This window comes from Equus caballus, chromosome 6 (genome assembly GCF_041296265.1).
Source record: "Equus caballus isolate H_3958 breed thoroughbred chromosome 6, TB-T2T, whole genome shotgun sequence".
NCBI classification, from domain to species: domain Eukaryota; kingdom Metazoa; phylum Chordata; class Mammalia; order Perissodactyla; family Equidae; genus Equus; species Equus caballus.
The window spans coordinates 4344503-4366366 of NC_091689.1; the positions used below are offsets into that span (position 1 = coordinate 4344503).

The 21864-nt window shown below is 37.2% G+C and overlaps 1 protein-coding gene across 7 annotated transcripts in view; it reads left to right on the top strand.

The window, feature by feature from the left end:
- The window catches only part of SPAG16 (sperm associated antigen 16), a 1027170-nt gene that overhangs the window by 648201 nt on the left and 357105 nt on the right, over positions 1–21864 (top strand). For all 7 annotated transcript variants that reach the window (XM_070269235.1, XM_070269234.1, XM_070269236.1 and 4 more), the window contains one exon: positions 20105–20231. In XM_070269235.1, coding sequence (XP_070125336.1) covers positions 20105–20231 — 127 coding nt within the window. The remainder of the gene's footprint in view (positions 1–20104; positions 20232–21864) is intronic.

Genomic DNA, 21864 nt, shown 5'->3' on the forward strand with positions numbered 1-21864 from the left:
ATGGACACTGTATGTGATTTGCCTATAGTCATGTAAGTGGCAGAACTGGTTCGTAATCCTGACCCTCAGGTCTAACACTCTCCCCATAAACCCTTAGGAAGTAAAGTGTTATCACACAGTCCTATAAGCAATGTATAGTGTCGATACTGCAACAAATAAACAAGTTACCTGGGACTTTAGAAGATCCATTCATTTTGTATAGTTATTTTTCTTTGATTCCAACAGTTAATATGTTATTTTTTGCTTTATTTCAAAAAGGATTTGACATGGTGTGATCTTTTTGTCTGCTAGAAAAGTGTCAGATCTCAACTGAGTACCTTCCTCCTTCACGTCTGTATCTTCATTTCCTGCTTTGACATAAGGATAATTAGATATATATGTGGTCCCAAATTACAGCTTATAGAAAAATAAAATAATATACCTATAAATGTGATTTACAGTTACATTTGTATATTATTGTATTTGAACATAGGTGATAAATTTCCTCTAGCTAAAATGCTAGAGTTACATTGCAGGCAAAGACCATATTAGGAGCTGAGAGGTTAATCACTTTTTTGCAATCTATCCATTCATAATTTCTCTGAGAAGCCACTCCAAAAGATACCGTAAATGGAATTTTTTAAATAGCTGTAGAATTTTGTCACACGAACCACTTTCTTCACAATGATCTTGAATGATGAAAACAACAAAAGTAGTCCCGTATAGGGAGAAGAGCAGGTGGAGAGTTTCTCCAGCTTCTTCCTTCTCTAAACCCTCCTGCTCCCACCTTTATTCGGTTTAGCATCCTCACATGCCGTCCCTTCATCTGACTCCATGTGTGTCTGCCATCTTGGTCCTCCCAGTCCTCCTCACTTGTCTCATGCTGCCTTGCCAGCCTCTTCTCCTGGCACTCCAACTACAGGAGCTGGGACACTCGTGAGTCACACACCCAGCTGCAGCCAGTTTACATTTTAGACTGGTTTAAAGAAGAGCAATAATAAATACAAAATTGGCTTTCCTGGAAACTTCAATGGATGGGTTTCAAAGTCTTCTTTTCGGGGCAATGCATTGAACAGTAAGAACAAATGGCAAAGTCAATGTAATCACTAAGTCAGTGGTTCACCAGGACAGTGGGCAGTACCACTCGCCAAGGGATGTTTTGGTAATTCACAGAGCGTTTTTCCTTGTTTCAGTGATTCATGGGCACTGCTGGCACGAGGTGATGAGGGCCAGGCCTGCCATACATCTTGCTGAGTAGGGCAGTGCTGCACAGTGAAAACAAATTTTTTCTGTACCTCATGACTTCCAAATACCTGCATGCATATTCATGAAGTTGAAAGAAAAAGCCGGCTGATAATCTTTTTTAAATGTTTTTAGCCTAGAACCCAACTCCACATTAAAAATAAACATAATGCATTGTTTACAAAGTTTTAGTGTATACTGTTTTTCAGGAATGCAATTACTTTGTAAATCAAGGGAATATTTAACTAAATTTTTACCAAAAGTTTACCAAGAGTTGTTTACCATTGTAGAACGTTACCTCAGTGGCAGTAAGACCGCTAGCATTTGAGTCTCCTAGACAGCACAACTTAACAATTTGCATTTGTGGCGGTCATAGCCATGACAATTCCATATATGGGTGTGAGCCTCTAGCTCCATCATTATGTCTCAGTGTATTTGGGCCTAAGCATTTATATTTTGAAAACCATTATTTTGTTACAAATTATTTACTCTCTATTTCTTTCTACATAACAATTAGGCCAATCTATTGATTTTTAAAATTATTATCTATTAATTTATTTCAATAGTAGATGGAGCTTTAAATATATTTGTTTTTTAAAGGAATCATTAGATCTCATAGAATTAAGAATTATTGAATGAAGTAATTAAGCAGACTAATACTGACTAATGGGTGCAAAATTGCAAGATAAGTTATTTAGCTGAACATAGGAAGTACTCATTAAATAAACCTGAAATCCAGATTTGTTAGGAATAATTGACACACTTATATGCATCAATTGATATTTGCATCGTTTGTAGAGGATGCTATGCATAAATGATAAAATAAAGTGGTATAAAAGTTAGCCTTATAATACACATGTCTAATAGGCGTATAAGTCATCCTTATCAAATTTCAGCTGTGCTGACCAGTCATGTAATGAAAATGGATGGCACTTGAATGAGAAAACAATTATGTGGCTATCTGAAGAAGGGCGGCCATACCCAAAGGATGAACAAAATACTTCAAGCAAAACTAACAGCAACATGATGAGCTAAGAAGTGACAGGCACAAGCACAAGCAGACCATGTTGGCTTGAAGCAAACAGAGTTGAGCTGCTTCACTGCCTCATTTAAACAGAAGCGTATGCTCAGCATGAAGCTAAGAGACAGCTTACAGAGCATCACACCCTGAAGGTAAAAGCTGCCGCTGAAACTCAAAGGACAGAATATATAGAAGGCATATTTATTTATTTTCACAATTTGTGAGGAAGGAATTGCCTAACATGAATCAGCCTTTTCAGACCCACTCTTATGAACAGGCCTCAAGGTCAATAGCCCAATCACACAGTGCAGAAGATATTGCCATATTTATGTGATTCAGTGGAATAGCTGAAGTGATTTTAACAGGACTATTGTGAATATGTCATTTGCATAAGTCTAAATAATTTGCTGGTTATGATTGTTCTTAAGAAAAATAGACATTTAAAACCAGTCACTATAAAGCACATTTTTAATAGTACTGCCCTAGCGCCATATACTATATTCAATCCCAATTTCTGTTCTGGAAATTGTACCCAGATTGAGTCCAGTTCCAAGTCTAGGCCAAAAATCAGGGCTATCCAACTTTAAGTGATTCCATAAATATCTGTATCACTTTTAAAGAAAGAGAAGCTGAATAGGAAAACAATGTTTTCTCACATAAAATCTAGGTTTTGTTTAAGGGAAATATTGAATCCAATGATAAAGTATAGTAAAAAAAATAATAGTATGTACTTCTTTATTGAAATGTTGGTAGTTTTAAATTCTTGACATAAATAATTGCTATGTTATATGTAAAACTACCAAGGAACAAAACAGAGGTCATAAAATATAAAGAATGATGGGACATATTTATAACCTCATAAAACAAACCAGCATTTTAATATCTTAAGCTGGCCATTTTACCATGTTTGTATTTGGGTCATCGCTACAAAGTTCTTGTCTCTGATTTGAACACATCGCATACGAGAGGCAAAAAGCACAAGGTGGATGGAGGGTACAAATGTCATTCTGTTTATGATCCTCATGTGTAGGTTGGTGACATTCTACCACACAACCAAGGTGATGATCTATCTTTATAATCATCTGTAGGATCCTGCAGAAATTTTCCAACAGTATATTCAGATCCTAACAAATCAGTTTGTGATGCAAAAACAGCAGGTGAAAGTTAAGAAAAGTTATCGCAATATGGCGCTATAAATATAAAGTATGTGTGACTTTTTTCCAAACTTGGTTTAATGTATTTTTCACAGACGGTAGTTTTCTTTAAAAGCATTAATTAGTTCAGCGTTTGTGGGGTTTTATGGGTAGGAGGTGTGAGTAGCCATCGTGGCAGCAGTAAAATGCAGTGAGCCTTAATATATAATTCATTGTAATAATGGTGAGGAACACACACCAGGTGACACATTTTAATGGAATAGTAAATGAATGACCAAGGAAAGAGAGAACTTAAAGGTAGAAGCCATTAAATAAATGAAGTGGAGGTAAGAAAGTAGATTTGTATACTATTCTGTAAAATTTTGCAGTATCAAATCATTCCTATGATATTTAATCTTTTCTGATCAACAGGATGATCAAAGTTCCATTAACTAGTTAGTTACAGATCAATAATGAGATCCTTTTCAGAGTAATGTCTCTTACAATCCAACTATTGTTTAGATAGATGTTTCAGACAGAAAATCATTTTTCTTGTTTAGAAAGCTAAGGTGCAAATAGAAAATAATTGCTATTATTACCATTAAAGCATCTGCTTCTATTCACTGGATCTGAGACAGATCTGGCTGATTTGCTTACACATCCATGGATGCTTTTGTTAAGTGCCCTCTATTCTGAATTATTCTCTCCATATACAGTTCCAGTATAAAGGAATATACTCTGTTTAAAGATATTAATGGAGCAAAATTATTTCAATAATCAGAACAGATCCAAACATAGACAATTGACTTAATCATACAATTTAAAGGTTATTATCAGGTCCTGCATGAGCCTGAATATTTATTTTCCCACCAGCTTACTATCTTACTTGTTTCTTGCCTTATATGGACTAAGATTCCCGCAATTAGAATAATTTCTGGAAGACGAACAAAGACAGAGCTTTATTGTGGTTCTTACGTAATATTTATTAAATTTAGAAAGTAACTATTAAAAATAGGCTCAAAGGAATGGGCCAAGGAGAAATGGGAGGGAGTATGCTGGTTGAAAGGAAGCTTCACGTGCATGCTTCTCATTTTGCTAGCATGGATTAATTTATTAAATTAAGCAGTTGCTCACCAAAGCCTGACCTAAGAATTATGAGGTGAAAAAGCCACTAAGTATAAATGTGTGTTAGAAACAGCAGCAAAACCCTTAGGGAGTTGATGAGCAGCATGGACCATTGCCATGTGCGTTTCCATAAAGGAGGAACCCAGGGAAGCCTCAAGGAAGCATAGGGTATCAGAGAAAGAAAATCCAGAGTTTGAAAGGGGCAGGGAGGTCCTCGTGTCATAGCATAGAAAAGACTGATTTCATGCCTCCTGACTTCTCTCTCTCCCTGCCATGAATAACATATACGGAATTGCTTTTCGTTATGTGATGAATATATTTATAACCGTTGAGTATGAATCTGCCTACGAAGCAGGTGTTCAAGAAATATTTTATTTCCTTGTTTTATAGAAGTCAAGATAATCTGGACTTGAGTTTCTCATCAATCTAGCTGGAAATTCTGCCTTATTCATTCTTAGTGTGTTCCTCCCCTAGAGTTGTGCCAAAGTTCTAGGGCCTTATCCAGCTCGAGTCATCAAGAGCCTTTCCTAGTCATTGGCTATCAGCCTACTGCTGAGATGCCCAATGTCCCAGCTTCACACTGATGTCTGTTACTTTGGTGCCATACGTTGAGTATTTTTGGACAAAAGCTGAGCCTTGGGCCCAGGACCCAGTCTCTCACAAGAACCATGTGGCCTTTCCCTCTGAGATCTGGCCACCTTCTCTAAGCATTGCAGTGGAGTGATACAAAATTATTTCCTTCTCACAGAGCATGACAATCATATATACCCACTTCCCACTGTCCCTCTTACTCTTTCTCCTTGTCCTTAAAAGTTTCCTCTCAGCTTCCCCTTCTTTTGAGAGATAACTAGCTTGAGTTTAAAGTTTTACAAAAGATGAGAAACATCTTTGACTCAGGTAGTTTCAGCTCTCTGCTCATCCACCATCCCAGAGGCAAGGAATTGCAAGGCTGTCTCCCTGCAGAAACTGAGGGTTAGGGGGAAAACACCAGGCATATAAATGTAAATTAATATTTCAATAAATTATACTGTCATAGAGGAATAGCCTCACGCTTCGATATCACCAGGCACACTGCTGATAAAGAAATTCATTCCAAAATACAATCTTTAAACAAATACCTGACAGCTAAGTTCTGACAAAGAGTTTAGTCTGATTTGTTCATCATTCATGTAACTATTTCAAAGACATGGAAATTAAATCATATTTAAGACACTCTACTTGACATATTGTGTTTATTGAAAATAATAAAATTATACAAAATCCACCCTGTCAGGACAATCTGGAATGTATATTTGGTCACTGTACTCAGTATACAGGGATATTGAATAAAGACGGTTATAACTTGGCCATTGACGCTCTCTTAAAATGAGAGAGAGTAAAGTAATGAGGAAGCTCACCTATAAAAGCTATTCCCAAGCTATTTGCCCTTTCTGTTTTTGTCTGTCTTTTCAAAATGTTTTTATAATTTTATATTCTTCTTTGATGGGTAGAAAGCTCTGGAGTCTGGAAAAGAGGAGGACATCCTTTGGGTAAACAGGGAAGTTGGACTAATTGAAAAAAATGATTTGTATTTAAATTGTGTTTACCATTTCCAGTATTTTTATTTCTAGGGAGGACATTCCTAAACAAATGTTTCCCGATCTAGGAAGTTTAAGCTGGGTTTAATTGTATTCCTTTTAGAGTTTTACATAACTTCTGCCAACGATCCCCATCTTTCACCCTTGCTTTCAGTTGTTACAGAATTTATTAACGAATAAGAAGAGAAGAAAATAGTAAGACACACCAGGGACAGGAATGAAAGCATACAGATAGTTCCATACCATTTGCCTTTAGATGTTGAAAATGACTGTATGTAAAGTATTACTATAAGACATTTCTTTTCAACTCAGAAGTGTTAGGCGTACATAGCAGGAAGATAGAGACGGTGGGGAGCTAAGTTTCCAAAAACTGACTTCTCATTTAATCATTTTGTATCAAGTCACTCTGGGCAGACGATGGTAGCTATAACAGGATAAATAAAGTCGCGAGAACGTTGTGTACTAAACATATTGTAGCGTAAGTGAAGGTCCCTTGATGGGCTTAAGGTATTTTCCCACATTTTCTTTGCCAGTGGTTCGATCCTCATTCAAACATTTTAAAATGCTCATTTTTGCTGATGTAGGAGAGGAAGAAATTTTCCTCTACTCTTCCAGGTTCTTCTGGCTGGTGTAAGAGTAAAATTGACATGATGGAGATTAACAAGAGGAAATCAAATTTAATTGTGCACGCACAGGAACCCCACGTATGAGAAAGGGTCAGAGACCCAACATACATAATAGATGCAGAGACAAAAAGGTAAAATGAGGTACATACGCCACCTTGAGCTGAGGAATAGGATAGGGGCCCGAGGCTTTAGAGGGGAGGAGGTAACTCACAAAATGATAAGAAGAGCGTATGTTCAGGAATTAGAGGTTTATCCTGCCATACAGATAGGCGATAAAAATTTACTTCTGGTAATAGCTCTTATTATGGGCAAAGCCCCCAATTTAAATTCTTTAAGGGAGAAGTTAAAGTTTCTGCCGGGGTCCCGCCCCGGCGGAGTCCAGGTTCCTGAGGGATGGACGGCGTCGGCGCGATGAGGGAGGGGAAAATAAAGGGGACGTGAGACTTGGGTTGGTGTTAGCAAGTCCGACTTTACTGTGCACAAGTGTCGTTTATATATTTTTCAGGATTAGTACAGAAATAGTTTTACAAATATTCTCAGAGAGATAAGGAAGTAAGAAACGAGCACAAGAATATTTATTAGCATTCTATTCTATAGAGCATAAGGTTAATGATCGTCTTCTCTGCAATTAACTAGTGTTTGTTGTCTCTAAGCTAAAGGAGATAGGTACCTAGGCGTCTGTTGTAATTCATGGTAAAGTTAAATCAAAGAGAGAAGGTCCAGGCCTCCGGACAGGGCAGCAGCCCGTCTGGTTACATCCTGGTGGAGCCATCCCTGCCTCCCTCAATCATTTACGCCATTAGTGTAGATGGTTAATGGGAACAAAAGGTGACTCCAGGGTGTCTTATCCCCAGGGCTATCTGCATTCTCAGCGGGCAGTTAAACATCTTTACTTTTTCGCGCCCTTTAGGGGGTGGAAGCATTCCTTTGTCTTTTAGATTGTAGAGCTAACGGTCCCTTAAGTACACTGCCGGAGAAAGTATCATATTGTTAGTAAAGTAAAGGGCTGAAAAGCTAAGCTAAACTATAAATCTTCAAGAATAAAAAAGAGAAATAAGTATACACATAACCTTGATAGAAAGCATGCATATAATTCAGAAAATATCGGGGGTGTTGGCCGGCCATTCTTCACCGAGGGGCATTCTTGCACCCCTCGGCCCTTCTACTCACCAATTATTTATTGTTTATTGCTTTTAGGAGAAAACCTCTATAACATTTTAACAGAAAGCAGAAGGTCAAGAATAATATATAGATACTTCTTGATCATCCAATTAACCAGCAAACTTAGAAGGACGATGCATATGTATATTTAGACAAAGAACTGGAGGGAGAAGGAAACATTAACCAGATGGAGGCCATAAACCTAATTCGACATCTTATCTGGGCAGGATTCCTTTCTGATTGTCTCACATGGGACTGTGTGCTCCTCCATTAATTAACTGAAAAATATCTTGAAAGTTACCTGCAGGTGGTCACATTCTCTTACTGTATCTAATTTTCCCGGGAGGTAGTGCCTCCCAAGCAGCCACCCAAAGGAGTGAAAACTGGAGGTTAAGAAAGGAAAAGGAATGAAGGGCAGTTAAAAGCAGCACAGGTTTCAGAACTATGTGAGGGGCTGGCCGGTTATTCTTCACCAAGGGGCGACCCTGCACCCCTCAGCGTTAATCGGCTGGACCCTGTCAAACAGCCGATCAAATGATGTAGCCACGGCTCCCAGCAAGTTTCTCTTGGGCCTAGAGTTTCTCGATAGCCTTTAGTTCAAAATATTACACATGCCAAAGTGGCGCATCTTGGGGAGGCCTGTTCTGAACCCCTTCGCTCACATATTAAAGTAACACAATAGAAAAATGGGACCCTCAGGTTGATACCATCAAAGATGGTGACATAGGACTTATCAGTTTAACATTTTCAAGAAGCCTTCATTTCTAAGAGTAAGCTTGTTAATTAAGATCAGAAGTTTAAGCTAACTAAATTCTACTTTTAGATGAGAAAATAAAAACTAAAATACTGATAGTTTCTATAGTTCCTTCAGGGGGAATTAATTCTTGGATCATTTGTGTTGATAATACAATCCCTTCTTTTTTAAGGTAATTGAAATCCACACGAAGCTTAGTAAGTTTGTTTTTAAGCAATATATTCAGTATTTTAAGATGAAGTGCATAGGGAAGGATATTGGATTGAGGATTAAGTATTGGGAAGCAATGGCGTCTCTTCACAGATTGTGCAGATCTGCAGTTGCACCAATAATAACAATTATTTACTGAGTACCTACTCTGGACCCACTATGTGCTAACTGTACAGTCACGGAATAAGAGTCCTCAAGAGTGTACCACTTTAGGCAGGACTGACAGATGGGAGAGGACACAAGAACATAAGTAATTAAGCTAACTCTACCTCATGATTGGTGCTATGAGGGAAATAAACAGGGGGTGTGACAGATGGGTGTTGTGGGTCCCTTCAGCTTTCCACCCCCTTATGGTCAGAAGACGCTGAGCTTTGAAAGAAAGCTCTGAACAAGAGAAAACAGCTGGATTGAAATCTCTTTTCTCCAACAATCCAGTCCCTGAGTAATCTAAGGATTTTCCCCCTCATTTTAGCCCTGCTTTCTCTCCCTTCTGGTTTGCTTACAGGGTTCCCTACTGTCCTAGAGCCAAGCTTTGTGGCTAGAGATCTTGCCTCTTGTCATTACCCTTCCCATCCCTGACAACTGGTTTCCAACTAAGATCTCTTTCATGGGGTTGACATGGAAAGGAAAAGAGGTATAAGACTCAAATGGATCAGTTTGGCTACTTGTGAGCATATTATGTAAAAATATTTTGTACAAAGAAGTTTGAATAGAAGGTTTCAGAAGTGGTTTTTGGATTTAAAGTATTTCATGTTTTGTCTGTTGATCAACTTACAGTTAACAATGAAGTTGATCACAACTATCTTAAAAGCTAATTTATTTTCTTTTTAGTTTAAAGAATTTTTTTAAAGAAAGCTATGTTTCAAAATAACCCTGTTGACCTTTTTCTTTGCTATTTTTTTTTTTTTTGAGGAAGATTAGCCTTGAGCTAACATCTGCTGCCAATGCTCCTCCTTTTGCTGAGGAAGATGGGTCCTGAGCTAACCTCTGTGCCCATATTCCTCTATTTTGTGTATGGGACGTGTGCCACAGCATGGCTTGATGAGCAGTGTGTAGGTCTGCACCTGGGATTCCAACTGGAGAACCCTGGGCTGCTGAAGCAGAGCCCATGAACCCAACCACTGCACCAGCGGGCTGGCCCCAACTCTGTTGACCTTTTTCGGATATAAAAAACAAGACATTTGATAGTTTTAAATCATAGAAGTTTTAGAAGCAAAAGTTCTTGAAAAACCCAATCTAACTGCAAAACATAAAGAAGCAGCCCCGTGTGATTGAGGAAGACGAGCTTCCACTCTTTCTTACTCCAGAATGAGACACAGGCACATGAAGGATTAGCTTTCCTCATTCCACATCATAAGGCACAGGTTCTAAAGCATAAGCAGCAGTGCTATTTAGTCTATTAACTTTCAGAAACCCAGACTGTGGGGCCGGCCCAGTGGTGTAGTAGTTAAGTTTGTGCACTCCACTTTGGTGGCCTGGGTTCCCAGGTTCGCATCCTGGGCACAGACCTACACACTGCTCATCAGGCCACACTGTGGCAGCATCCCACATACAAAATAGAGGAAGATTGGCACAAATGTTAGCCCTGGGCCAACCTTCCTCACCTGAAAATTAAATAAAAATAAACCCAGACCACGAGAGTCAACGCAGCAATGTGACTGTTCACTTCTAGCTCTTTCTGTCATTTATAAAAAAAATATTCAGGGAAATAATAATATTTTGAATCAGTTTAGGGGCCAGACCAATGGTGTAGCGCTTAAGTTTGAGCACTCTGCTTCAGCTACCTGGGGTTCACCAGTTCAGATCCTGGATGTGGACCTGCACACCGCTCATCAAGCCATGCTGAGGCAGCATCCCACATAGAAGGACTAGAAGGAACTACAACCAGGATAGACAACTATGTGCTGGCACTTTGGGGAGGGGAAAAAGAAAAAGAGGAAGATTGGCAACAGATAGTAGCTCAGGGCCAGTCTTCCTCAACAAACCCCTCCCCCACAAAAATGTTGAAACTTGGAAAAAATTAAATAAATCACTTTAGACTGTGTAATAGGTACCAAATTACCTAGAAGGTACGGATGGCAGGTAACAAATCTATGCTCTGAAAAGAAGAAAGAGTTTGAGTATTACTAAAGAAATAATTTGCCATTAACATCCATAAGAACCGAGGTACTTACATTCATTCTCACAATCATTCTCACTCTTATGGGTCACAGTGTGAAATGTGCTGTATTAAAAATTTTTTTTAAAAATTAAAAAAATAAATGATGCAAAGGAAATTCAAGGATGCAAAGGAATTCATTTCAATATATACAAAGTATGATCGAATGATAAATGGGATTTTTAAAGAAATCTTTAAGTAATTAATATAAATTTGAAAGGTTAATATATTCTGGCTAATGTAAAGATATTAACATCAGTCAATGGTGTGCTTGTAAATTTGCTCTTAGAAAAATAAAAGCCTTGATATGTAGCATTTGCCAATTTCCACGGTTTGAATACTCCCACCATGACAAATTTCAAGTTGCCTAGGTTCGTCATTGAATGTGGAATTAGGAAAAGACATGTACCATTGTCTTATGAACCAGTACAAGTCAACTACAATGTACCACTATATCCGGCCAGATACCATTTGTTTTATCTAAATTAAAAAATGCTTCTAATCCATAAATGTTGATTTATCTGGCACTGTGGGGCATAGGTTAACATAAATTAATTTTCTAGATAGTGAATGCTTCACCTCTAAGCACTGAAATATTTCAAATAGTAACTATTTCATAAAAATAAGTCTCTGAAGTGTATGCATTTTTCTACTTGCAGAGCATAATTTCATCAATGGCTGATGACCAAGGTCCCCCGTTAACATTATTATGCTGTGCAGAGAGGACGTTAGTGCAGACAATGGTTAAAAGTATATGGTCTTAAGCCAACTGTTTGGGGAAAAATCCTGTCTGCACCACTAACTACCTGTGTGATATTGAACGAGTTACCTAGATGCTGCGTACTTTGGTTTCCTTATCTATAAACTGGGTAAATTATAAGTGCAGTTGGTTCTTGTTATTCAAGGTAGTTATGTTCTATAAATTCACTGCAAACACTGAATTAGTGAATATGGAATCGCTGCCCCTAGGACAAATACAAGGTTAGTTTCCTACAAGCTGATTCTTCAATCGATCAATATATAACCCTGCTCTGTGAGTGTTTCTGTTTAAAGACACTTCATTTAATGTACACTATTGATTCATTAACATTGAACTCAGGGTCAACAGCACTATAGCATCTCATGCGTGAACAAGCCTTACCTAACACACTACTTTCGCCCTAAGTCATGTCACAGCTTTCTTTCACTTAGGAACACGAGATAACACTACACGTAGGGGCCATTTTAAACAGCAAAATCACCCCAAAAAGCACAAAAATGCAAAAAATGTGGCACTAAATAACTACAAAAAGGACACTGTTTACAGTATGAGAGCTGAAGGCAGAGCTTCGCCCGGTTTGACCACAGTGGGGAGTGTGCACATCACATGACTCAAATTTTTTGCCACTCTGTGCATGCCCACGTTTGGGAATGCCTGCAAAAGCATTGATTTGGGGTGTAAATAAAGGCTAGCAAGTAGGCAATTCCAAAATATGGAATCTGCAAATAATGAGGGTCAATTGTACTTCGCAGTCTTAATGTACGCAAATTACTTAGAACAGTAAGGGCTCAATAGACGTCAGCTCAAGTTACAACCTTAGAAGTAGGAAGTGTTGAAATGTAAGAGTTATTTGCTTTTGCCCTTTATAATTTGCCCCAGGTTGCCATTCAATATTTGGTCTTTTTATTTTATTGTTTCTGTTTTCCGGTTTACCACCATCTCTCTCTGTTATCAGCGTACTGTACTCCAGCCTCTTATCCCCTCCCTGCACCCATATCCTTTGCGCAAACAATTCACTTGATTAAGAAGTCTGAGCGAGGACTTGAGGGTGCTCTGAACGAGTCCCCAGCTCTATTGTGGTTATTTTATTTATTCACCTTTTGCTTTCATTCCCAACATCCTGGATGCATTCCAAGTACTTGAGGTTGCCAGGAATCTGCCCTTTAAGTACGTGGAGTTTTATTACCATTTGGGGGTAATGCTGAGACTGTATGTTTATTGTCAAGGGTTTTGGCCCAGAACTTTCCTTCTCTAGGAGCTGTGACCTATTCATGATCCTTCCTGCGTGAGACATTCAGACCACTTCATAGATTATTATTTCACGATGGATTATGGTGAACTTTAAGATAGGGCTTGTGGCAGACTCCTTGTAGATTTTCTTTAAATATCACCCCCTCAACTAAATATTTAACTGAATACCATTATCGCAAAGAAAGAAACTATTGCATGATGAAGGATTTTGTGTTATTTGTGGTAATATAAAACAAACAGAAGGCTCTCATTATTAAAATGCTATTACCTTTTGAAGTCGAAATTTGGATGTCATTTGAGTACTTTGCCTTGCTGACATGCAAATTCTGGTGGGTTTTTCAAATAGCTTACATATAAACTTTAAAAAATAAATCAAGGGGGGCTGGCCCCGTGGCCGAGTGGTTAAGTTCGCACGCTCCGCTGCAGGCGGCCCAGTGTTTCGTTGGTTCGAATCCTGGGCGCGGACATGGAAATGCTCATCAAACCACGCTGAGGCAGCGTCCCACATGCCACAACTAGAAGGACCCACAACGAAGAATATACAACTATGTACCAGAGGGCTTTGGGGAGAAAAAGGAAAAAAATAAAATCTTTAAAAAAATAAAATAAAAATAAAATAAATCAAGGGATACAAGGAATCCCTAGCTGAACTTGGATGTTATAAATTGCAATGTGAGGATTTAAAAAGATTTCACTGATGTTCATGTTAGATTCTTAGATTTAGGTTTTTCATAAAAAATTTTTATTGCAGATATGTCCCATGATAAATTTTATCATTATATATTGGCTCAATTATATAAATACTATTTAAAATCCAGGTCTTACTGAGTGTTAACAAGATAATCAATTCTGATTCTCCTTTTCAAAACAAGGATAGATATTTTTGACACGTTTTCTTCATAATCATTTAGAAATATATTGCTGCTGCCTTTTTTAAATGTTCCATAATTCCATTAACCACATTTTGTTGATCTGTAAATTCATATAAGCTTGAAGTTTTAAAGGGTTCAATATTCAATATTAATAGGGTTAAAATAAACACACTACGGGAAATAAAAATCCCTAAGATTTAATGCTCCACAAAGGAAAACTACATGTTAAAATAATGTCCTCTTATGAGTTAACGCATGTATGGGAAATGCATTTTAAATGATAATATGTCTGCTCTAGAAGAGTAGATAACTTTGTTTTACAGAGAATTGGAAGTTCAGAGAAATATCCATCCTTCAGTTACTAGAATAATAAATTAAGTCAAGGGGGTGAGGAAAGAGAATAGAGGAAACAAAGGGAAATAAAATAGAGGAAAAAGGAAATAAAGGAGGTGAGTTAAGAAAGAGCTACTGCTTGTGAACTAACTCCTTCCTAAAAAAAGGATAGGAAAACAGCAGACAGGGCAACAGAGGGAAAATCGCATCAGGCTTTAGTGTTTATGTTTTGGATGAAAATATACAAATCATTTCCATCCCTTTCGGTGCTGTCATGCTCCATCTCTTTAGTCCATTTTCACCTTGCAAGGGAATTCTGAATGCAACTTCCCTCTCTGGCAGCTAATTAATCTCTCACAAGCCTGCTCCTGCAGCTTGTCTGCCTGGAACACCCCACACCTGAAGCCAGTGACTCGTGAGCAGACGTCTTGCCCCGTGAGCAGTTCTTTCTTCCCTTAAGCTATGTGAAGACCTGTCTTTTCCTTTACATTTAGGAAACTATGTGAGCTTTATCATTAAGGAATTGCTCCCTCTATCCCACCACCATAAATAAGTATACTCCCAAATAATTGAATTGGGTTTTTAATGACAACAGACAAAGCCTGAATATAAATTGTGAATGTGCACAGAATTTTACCAGTAATGCATACAATCTGTAAAGACACACATTAGTAGATTATACAAATTCTGTGCGTGTGTATTTGTTAGATCTTCATTGTGATGAAACAGATATACTCATATTTATAATACTGTTGCTTTTGCTTTAAGAGTACGATCAAATTTTGCAAACAGGAGACTTTTTAGTTTAGTTTAACAGAATTTGCAAAACCTGTATGTAAAAATTTTTTTAAAGTAAGAGTATAATTCTTTATAGGTTGAAAAATGCTTCAATTAAAAAAAATAATAAAAATCCTATTCAGGTTTATTCTCTTTGATGAATACAGCCTTCTAAAACGTTATCACTAACGATCTACTTACAAATAGTAATTGTTAATTTTGTCACAGGTGGAACTCTATTTCAATAATAGCTCATAGGAAGTCAGAAATATTAGCCATAGTTTAATATTTTGCTGATGCTGATCACAGACATCTTTCTTTCTCTTTTTTTTTTAAGCAACTCTCTGTATTGCCTTTATTTTCTCTCCCTTATTTTTCTGTTAAATCATTTGTGGATTTTTGTTTGTCTATTTCTTTATGTTTCCTTTCCTTTTTATTTCCTTTTTAATTAAACATAAAAGACATCCCAGCAGCTATGTAACACGTGCCTTTAGAAAGCAGAAGGTATATTTGTTAATAGTATAGCTATTCCAAGTATTAAAGATCCTCTGCCACCTGTGAAGATGCATGTTACTTGACTCATGCAAGTATGAGAGACATACTTGATAAAAGAATAGGATCACTATAAATATTCAATTATTCACAGAAATATATATGGGTCACACTTTCTACCTCTTCACATGCGTAGTAATTTTTTTTTATTATTATTATCTGCTGGATGTTGTTAAAGGCAAATTGTAGGGAGTGTATTAGGTGGTCTTTATATAAAAGATAATGAATTCTATTTTAGCGATCAGTTTAATTACACATAGGCAAATCATTCTTGCCCTTTCAGGCTTGGTTTTATTCTTTGATAAGACAAGTCTACTTTGGTTTTGAACTTAATTCATGATCCTGACCCTTACGTTTATGGTAGGGCATTTCTTGAATCCCAACTGAAAGTCTGAGGTGTTCAGGGAAGTTTTTCCACTCTGGTTGGCATAAAAGTCCAGTGTTTTCTAGCAGTGCCTGGTCTATTGTATCACTTTTCAGCTTTCAACCACAGAGCAGGAAATCTCTGCTTAAGCCTTGTGGAATCTTATTCTGTAGAAATGCCATCTAGACGTTGGCCAACAATACAGTCAATCCTGACAAACTGCTGCCCTTCCAGTCTAGCTCCCTTTTGCAGGTACCTTATACAGCAAATTCCAGGCACATCAGTGGCCCAGACTGTCCTCGCTGCCTCTTGACTCAGGGAGACTCCAGTTCTACGGGGTTCTACTGCTGTAGCGACAGCAGGGAAGCCCTTCCAAACAGAAGACTAGGAGGTCATGGAGCTCATGTTGAGTTTTCTCCTTCGCTCAAAGATTATCATCCTGTGCCGTGTTTAGTTCAGTGACAGAAAATAATTGTCTTACATAATTTTATAGCTATTTATTGTGGAAAGAGAATTACAGTACTGGTTACTCTGTCATGGTTAAAAGCACAAATCCTAACACGGCATTTTTATTGCTAGATAAAGGAGACTGTCATAGTGAGGCAGGTGAGGGTGGTAAAGGAAGCAGGAGCCTTTAGAGTTAATATAGAGCCTGTGACTGAAGGGATTTTGCAAAAGCTACCTCCATACTTTGAAATACTGAAATGGAGGAGAGACGAACTTCAGAGATCAAGTCAGTAACACACGTGGGGAGAAGTCTTTGTGGAAGACAACATCTGATTAGAAGTTGGAGATAACTTAAGCCCAATCTGCCTCCTTCTGCCAATAATCTTTAGCAAGTAGCTGTCCCCATACAAGGATAAGTCATAATAAAAAGAAACCAACCCAGAATTTATGAAGAATTGCAAAAATTGAAGAATAAGTGAATATAAACCAAATTCCACTGAAAACATACAGTGCGTAGGAATTACCTAAGTAAAGTCATCACTAATTCAGGCAAAAAGAACTCGACATTTTCAAAGAAATTAGAGAAATGCTATGTTCTAAATTGATTTTAGATAATAAAATGAAACATCAAAAGAGTTAAAGCATTCCATTATGATTTTGTAAGACAATAGATGAAGATAGAAAGCAAACACAGAAAGATTAGGAAATAAGTTAAATAGAAAACATACATAAAAGCTGTTGATTGCTCCTCCCCTGCCCCCCCTGCCACACACACACACACACACACACACACACACACACACACAAATAAAATAAACACAGTTGAGAATTGTAAAGAACAGGTGTGAAATGAAAAAAAATGTAAGGATATAAGGGTTACAGAGAAAATGTCAAATGTAGAAGCAAATAAGACAAAATAAAACATAGCTAGTGTTCCTAAAGAAAAAACAAATGGAATAAATGAAAGAGAAAGAAATATAGATATAGTGGAAGAAACTCTCTTAGAATAAGAAAAGCCTAAGAATAATAGATGGAAAGAGCTATCAAATCATGCAGTGCTGATATTTCTGAACTTAAGTGTTTGCCAAGAAATGATAAAGGCTATTGAGCATAAAAAGCAAATCCCCCACTAAAGAAGTTGGGTGGGGAAGGCAGGAGAGATTAGGCTGGCCTCACACTTTGCCTGTGGTCCAAGATGGTGAAACATTTCTCCTCAAACATCTGAGGGGAAGAACTAATGACCCAAGATATTATAAGCAGTCGAAATTGCTCTTGAAGTACCGAATAATCAGAAAATGTATAAAAGTATGCATGCAGAGGATTAACTTAATTAGATATTCATTGACTGAACACTAGGAGGACAGGGGATCCACTAAGCAGCTATGGGATTTGTGATTACTAATCAAATATGTGTTATGATTTTTGACATCGTAAGATTAGCAACATGATTTCACAATATTAGAAGACGAGTAAAAGGAAAGTGGGAGGAATTATAAATGTATTCATTTCCTTATTTAATTATACTTTCTATAAGTGAAAATATAATTTTAAAAAACATGCTCAATTTTAATGTCTTTCTTAATGTTAGGATACCTTTTAGAGAATAGTATCTAATAATAATAAAATATTTACTTGACTTTCAGCAATGCCTTTAATTCTACTTGTTTTGTTTTATGGTTAAGTTCTATATAATTTAATATTTTAATATAGTTATATTATAATTCTCATTTTTATGTAAAATCTCTCTGTCTCTTTCCATAGAGCTATATCTGGAACAATTACTCTAATAGTTAAAGATGATTATTTCAATATAGTGGGCTTTGGGATATAAACCTTTAAAGAAATTTTATATTTTGAAAATCATTAGAGAATAGCAGGCAAAACTTCTAAATAAAACAGTAATTCTTTAAAAATAAAATATAATAATTTATCTTTTGTTATTGACCATCTCAAAAACATTATGTCTTAAGTAAAATCCAAGAATACTTATAAATATATTTTCTTAAAGGGCCAGGTAGTAAATATTTTAGGCTTCTGAACCATGTGGTCTCTCTTATAACTATGCAATTCTGCTACTGTAATGGGAAAGCACAAATAGACAAGTGTAAACAAACTGACATGTTCCAATAAAATATTATTTGCAAAATTAAGCAGCCAGCCCATGGGTCATGGTTTGCTGACCCGTGATATAGATTGACATATCATCAACTTTAATGATCAAAATATTATTAGCCTGCCTCCGAAATATTGAGATAAAGAAACTAATACAAAGTGGCCCTAATGAATGAATTTATTGATTTTATTTCCTTGTTTCTGATATTAATTACTATAATACTTTGATACGGAAAGGCTCAATTAAGGGAAGTGTTGCTGAGTTACATACATATTCATATACACATAAATCTTAATATCTCGACTTCTCAAAAATGCCAAAATTTAAGTAAGGAGGAACAAACTTGGCTCCAGACAGTTCTTAGATGCGATGTTCAGTCTGACTTCTCCCCTTCCCTTTTACATTTACAACCTCGGTCAAAGAATCTCAGAATGTCGGAGCTGCATTGTCTCTCAGTGCATCAAATTAAGTAATTTCCTTCTCACAAGAAGGGAGCCTACTGCCACCGAGATTAAATAACTTGTCTATGGTTCCCCTGCTAGTTCCTGTCAAAGTTAGGACTGGAACCCGGTCTCCCAGCTCCACTTGCAGCATTTTTCCCACTCCACCATACTGTCGCAAATGGCATGGCTCAAGCCAGAGAGGAACCAGTCGATCAGAGCTTAACTAACTGGTTAGCATATTAGAAGTGTACTTACATTCTCTCCTCTGTTCTCAGCATTATCAGTTATCCTGCTTCTACTCTTTCTCTATTTTTAAAATAGGTTTATAAATAAAGTTAATTAAAAGCAACCAAACAGTACAAATGAGGAGTGATACTGCTGTGTGTCTACGCTGTTTCATTAAGAAACAGCTGTTTCATAAAATGGCAAAACGTCAGTTGTCTTTCCTTCTCAGTTCTTGATAATTGTTTATATCAGTAGTTCTTAAATGTTAGCATGCATCAGAATCATCTAGAGAGCTGGTTGAAACACAGATTGTTGGGCTCCAACCTCAGAGTTTCAGATTCAGTGGGTTTAAGATGAGGCCTGAAAATTAGCATTTCGACATGTTCTCAAGTGATGCTGAGGCTGCTGGCCTGGGTAAAACACTGAGAACCACTGGTTTCTATTCTTGTCCTAAAGGCAAATTGTAATCACCAGAAGAGATGTTAATTCCCACTAATGGGCAGGTTCCATCTCAGACCAACGGAAATAGAATGTCTGGCCTTGAGGCTAGGTGCTAAAAGTATCTCAAGTGATTCTAATACTCAGCCAACACTGAGAAAAAAAGAGAAACAGAATGACAAAGTTTGTCTGGTCTTAACACCCTAGTGAAATGTTTTCATCTGTCAGTATGTTCCTTTATTAGATGGGGGCAATTTTTATGTAGTCATTTCATGATAAGGAATAAATGAGATAGTATCAAGACGGCTTTGCCAAGTGACTATAAATTGAAGGTAATTTAGTCAATGTTATGCTACTAATTCTATAAAGTGCTTAGAACACAAAATGGTGGTAGAATTTTTCCTTTTAAAATGTTGTTCTTGTACATTTTTGCTGTTTATGCCTCAGATACTTAAGTTATCTTTGTTAGCATTATACAGACAGCATAAGAAACATTTAGGTGCTAACTCCTAAAACTTTAACTCTTAATTTCTCTCTGTACAGTGAAAGATGCAGATGCACGTTGTATGGACACACAGATTCCGTGAACAGCATTGAATTTTTTCCTTACTCGAACACTCTTCTCACGGGTTCTGCAGATAAGACCTTGTCTGTATGGGATGCAAGAACGGTAAGCAAATCATCAACCCTTTTTCCAGGTTTTGATAAATCTAGTCACTCTTCAGGTCCTGGGTGCAACGTGTAAAGTAATTGCATAAGGCCATGTTGGAAACAGAACGTGCTAAGTTCCTGTTTACAAGATCCTGTCTAAGTACTCTAATCTACCTGCCTTCTAAACGTAAGGACTATAAGAACAATGTCATTACTTTATTAAACATTAATTCAACAATTATTTATTGAGATGGAAACTCTGCGGGTACAGGGAATTTGAAAGGGAAACACATAAAGCCTCTCCTTAAGGACCATGTAGTTTGGAAAGGAAGGAGAAATAAGAGATTATTTTAATGGCATGAGGTATGTGTTAAAATGGGCAAATGTTCAAAGTACAAGGAAAAATCAAGAAGGAGAAGCCTTGGCTGCATGGAACAGTGTGGATGGCTTCCAAGAGGAGGCTATGCTTTGATGAAGAGAATGAAGTAAACAAGGACTCTAGGAGACTGTACAAGAAAGAAGAAATATCCATAGTTTCTGGCTCTTGGGTCAGTAAAGAAATGCAACTTGTAATTTCTTCCATTTATCTTCCCATATACAACATGTGATAGACATCAGTAAAGGAATACGGTGATGAACATGCAAATGGTGTGAACAGAGACCCAAGTTCAGTGTGGGAGGCCCTATTTGGTCCTCAGAGGCAAATTTATTTAGGATGAATAGAGGACAAGGAGTCCTCAAGTTCACATATTACAGAAAAAAATCTAACGGTAGAGCAACAAATGTCTGAGACATCAACTTCTCATGTTGCGGAGATGCAGACAGACTTCTGAGGAAGCAGACATCAAGGGACATTGTGGGAAAAGTGTATCAGATATAACTTAAAAATGAAATCAGAATGATTTGTTGTTGGGTGCAAAGCTCTCACGAACTCCTTGTTTTAGAGTAAATTAGACCCCGATGCAGCGGAGTTCACTCCTGCCAATGGAGCATCAACGGAAAAGCAAGATTTTCAACACATTTAGCCGAAATACTTAGATGTGAAGTGCATATAAAAGCAAGTGGTAAAGAAAAACCCGTAAAGAAAATATTAATTTAGCAGTGACCTAATTTTATGTTCATTTTCTTTTCATTTCAGTTTTTTCCCCCTTTCTCTCAAAGTGCAGTAACTGAATGTTCTCAGAAATGTGTGTCTCTTGTTTGCTTTCTGTCATGTGAAAAACTGAAGCACCAATGCTTGGAAGTCAAACTGCTCTTATTAAGAGATGTCGCCTCTCATACATGTGCCATAAATGCACGGAGTGGTTTATTGATGGTGACCTTCCTACCTAATGTTGCAAGCTCTTTGTGTGCTCTTCTCATTCCCCATAGCATCTCTGAGAACAAGAGAGGAGGGGTTAGCACAGCACAGGTCCTGCAGCCCACGACAGCATAGCACACGGATTAAATGTATGCCCATAGAAAGGCTGTGAATCCCAGAAGTATTTCTGTAATCAACGTAATTATATATCTTTAATTGACTTAATGGCAAATTAAAATTTATATTATTAATATTATTATTGTAATTTTATTATTACTATACATGCTACCTTTATATTCATTAATACTAGAAAAAGGTCTCTAAAAAGTTTTGGTATGAATGAAATGCTATT